This window comes from Aegilops tauschii, chromosome 5 (assembly GCF_002575655.3).
Source record: "Aegilops tauschii subsp. strangulata cultivar AL8/78 chromosome 5, Aet v6.0, whole genome shotgun sequence".
Taxonomy (NCBI): Eukaryota; Viridiplantae; Streptophyta; class Magnoliopsida; order Poales; family Poaceae; genus Aegilops; species Aegilops tauschii.
The window spans coordinates 178,811,354-178,814,792 of NC_053039.3; the positions used below are offsets into that span (position 1 = coordinate 178,811,354).

General features: G+C 41.4%; 1 protein-coding gene across 1 annotated transcript; it reads left to right on the forward strand.

Moving 5' to 3' along the window:
- Nucleotides 1–286: 286 nt before the first annotated feature.
- On the forward strand, nt 287–2,813 carry LOC109754493 (uncharacterized). Its single transcript, XM_020313396.4, has 3 exons — nt 287–883; nt 1,036–1,098; nt 2,259–2,813. Exons 1-3 carry the CDS (start codon nt 836–838, stop codon nt 2,541–2,543), a joined length of 396 nt encoding a protein of 131 aa, XP_020168985.1. The 5' UTR covers nt 287–835; the 3' UTR covers nt 2,544–2,813.
- The last annotated feature ends 626 nt before the right edge of the window (nt 2,814–3,439 follow it).

Here is a 3,439-nt window from a genome sequence, read left to right on the forward strand (position 1 = left end):
CTTGTAATGTAAAACTGATCACAAGATAGCAAATTGACAATGTATACATATAAGCTGATGATCCAACTAAAAATATATTACAAATTATTGAGATCTACTTGATGTGCTTAAGAAATAATATGTCATATATAAATAATATGTCATCTGAGAAACCTATTAAAAAAGATGTTGCTTTTTTTTGGAGCAAACAACCAACTATAATGTTCATATGTAAATAATATTTCATCTGGAATTTCTTAAATCATTTTAATTTGTTTATTTAGGGTAAGGAAATTTGTCTGACTATAAAGATAAAAAAGTGGAAGCGGTCCAACATAAATCAAGTCCCTTCCCACTGCCCCTCACATCTCCCCGCTGTTCCCCATTCTCCCATGGTTGCCCCTGCTCTTCATCCCCTTCATGGTCGAATCCGGTCGCGGGAGCATCCGTCGGAGGCGGACGCGGAGGCGCGGGACTCGCAAGCCCATGCTCTTCCCTGCTCCTTCCTCGAATCCGGTCGCCGAAGTGACCGAGGAGGTGCTCGAGCTCGGTACGCTCGCCGGGGACGCCATCCCTCCCTCTCCTCCTGATGTCGTCGCCGTCGCTGCAATGAGTCTCTCCACCATCTCCCGCGTGCTCGCTTGCTCGTCCCAGTACAGATTAGTCTCCCTCTCCGACCCCGCCGCCTGCTCTTCGCCTCTTCCCCGTCAATTTGGTTCATCGGCAGGTGCATCACCTCACTGTGTGCAATATTCAGTCCCCTAGGATTATCTGCTCGGGGGCCATGGCATGTCCGCCGCCGTCGCTGCTTCATGGCTGTGAGGTCGCCGGGATGTGTTTCGTGTGCTGATACCTGATGTCTGCTCTGGGGAGCCGGGCTTCGTCTGCCAATGTGGCCGGCAAGGTCCGAGACTAGAGATCCCTGCTCGCCAACTCGCAGTCCCGGCGGCTGTTCTCCTACCAGTCGAAAAAGATTAAGCTTTCTTCCTGGTTTTGGGTTTCCTTTGATCCGCTTTAGTTGGTGGCTTTGTTGACATTTCGCCCTTAATGTTTCAGATTTCTTCAAGGAGAAGAAGGAGGTCCCGAAAGGGGATGGGAGCAACAAGTCTGAATCGAAGGGTATGTTTTGATTCTGAGTTGCATTGCACAGTATTTTTATAGTTTGGGAAATCCTTGGAGTTGTCTATGGAACCTTTCCTTGATGTCATGGCCGGGCATATTCATTTACTAAATCAATGTTCCAGATTACCTTCATCGGCAATTCTAAATATTTCTTTGATGTCTTACCACAAGCATTATATCTCAAAAACATATAATATTCTAAACCAATTCATGATAGATCAACAAAATCTCGTTGATGCTCTCACCTATTAGGATAACTTTATGAAAGAATGATATGGCATAATTGTGTAGTTCCAACAAACAGACATTCAAATGCAACATTTTACACTCTGCAAGCAGGAAGTGCAACTTCTTTAGTGTTTAGAATGGATCAGGTTACATGTTTTGTTTTCAGTTTTAAATAATTATACACATTCTCAATCATCATGTGTGCAAAAAGTGAGTTTATACAGATTTATACAATTCAATCTAAAATCCTGGAGGTGGTTATATGCTATATTACTTTGTAGAACGATTGTGTTGGTTGTCATGCTGATGGAACTTGATATAGTAAAGTCACTTTCCTGTCTCTTATACATAGCCTTGTTATTGCGTTTTACTTCTCCTAAAAGAATGGGCAATGGTTCTGCCGTGCATTTGAAAAAAAGGTTGAGGGATTTTGCATTTCTCTCGGAGCAAACAACCAACTATAATGTTCATATATATATATATATATATATATATATATATATATAGTGTTACTATTCATCACCCAAGGTGCAGAATAAGTTATTCTTCACCCGAGGTAATCTTACAATCATTTCATAATTAAATTACGTTTGAAATTCAAATAGTTACATTCCTATTGATTCACTACATAAAATTTGGCATAAGAAAATAAAAATATAGGTCATAAGACAAAAAAATTTGCAGTTTATGTATATTTTACACTATGTTTTTACGTTTGTAATTTTACATAACGTAAAATATTTTTTACGACGATTATATATTTTCTTACGGTCTAATTTTACGTCGGAAATAAAACAAAACTTACGGAACGTAAAATTACGGTGCATTGATGGTAAAATAGAGGGGGGTGAAGAATAACTATTCCTCACCCAGGGTGACGAATAGTCATCATCTGAAATTTATTGAAACATTTTAATTTATTTATATAGGATAAGGAAAATTTGTTTAATCTCGCGGCTGCGCTTGGCTGTGATCGCCTTGTCCTCACCGGCATCGCGGCCGCATGCCACGTGGACTATGACTCCGCTGCCAGCAGCGATTGGTCCTTCGCGTGCCTCTACCTCGTCGTGGCCGAGTCCTCCTCTCCCCAAATCGACATCCACCCCTTTGTCAAGCCTGGACATGAGCAGGATGGTGTACACGAGCTTCACAGACATGTGGCCGTGGAGGCTCCGGATGAGGCCGACGCTGATGACGACTCGAACAGTTCGTAGAGCCGTACCAGGTATAGCTACTCTTCCTCTACTCTTACTCGTCAATCAATAGCAGGCCATTCTGTGTGTGGAGGATGCAGCTCACACGGGTTTGTGGAGGTGATGGCTCCAGTATTTACCAAGGATGTTTGTAGATGTGTTGGCATATGATCCAGTGCATAAATTGATTGCTTTAGCTGATCGAATTATTTGCATCTGACGTGTAGCACACATATATAAGGCAGAACAAGTTGTTCCACTCATGGGTTATGACTAAAATATTTTGGGAAAGTGTTGATCTTCTGAAGAAGATTGCTTGGTATGGAGGATTAGCTAATTACAAATAGGATAATCCAGCCTCATGTTAGGCCACCTCCACCATGGACACAACACCTCACGTTCGTTGTTTAAACAAATTCATCATGCTTCATCCTTTCTAGCTTTTCATGTTGCCCATTAAAAAGGTAAATTATAGAAATTAAGACACTTGAAGAGCCTGGAAACAACCTTGGTTTGCAATGTCTTTCATCCTTTCTAGCTTTTTATGTTGCCCATTAAAAAGAATAACCTCCATGGAATATGAACACCCGGATCCAATTTTTTGCTATTGATCAATCATCTAATTAGTAATACATGTAACTTATTTTGACCCAAACCCTTTGTCACCCTCTGCGTGAACTTCTTAATTACCAGAATGGTTATTCACATAAATCTCAACAATTGGTCCGACTTGTCGTCTAGCAGCAATGCAACATGAAACCTCTGATAGTCCTTTCTGCGGGGAGGATAGTCCAGTATTCCTTGAACAAATCATACGTGGTACATTTGATGGTCCTTATGCTCATATTGGTGTTGCCTTGGAAATTAGCATCCAGTGCACCAATTTAGTGGATCCGTTAGTCTGTGGAGCGATTCAG

Bases quoted from the DNA above. Each gene is read 5' to 3' on its own strand.
- LOC109754493 (XM_020313396.4), top strand. From the start codon at position 836: ATGTCTGCTCTGGGGAGCCGGGCTTCGTCTGCCAATGTGGCCGGCAAG. The intron at 884-1,035 runs GTCCGAGACTAG...TTAATGTTTCAG, and splicing joins CTGCCAATGTGGCCGGCAAG to ATTTCTTCAAGGAGAAGAAG. The intron at 1,099-2,258 runs GTATGTTTTGAT...TTATTTATATAG, and splicing joins CAACAAGTCTGAATCGAAGG to GATAAGGAAAATTTGTTTAA.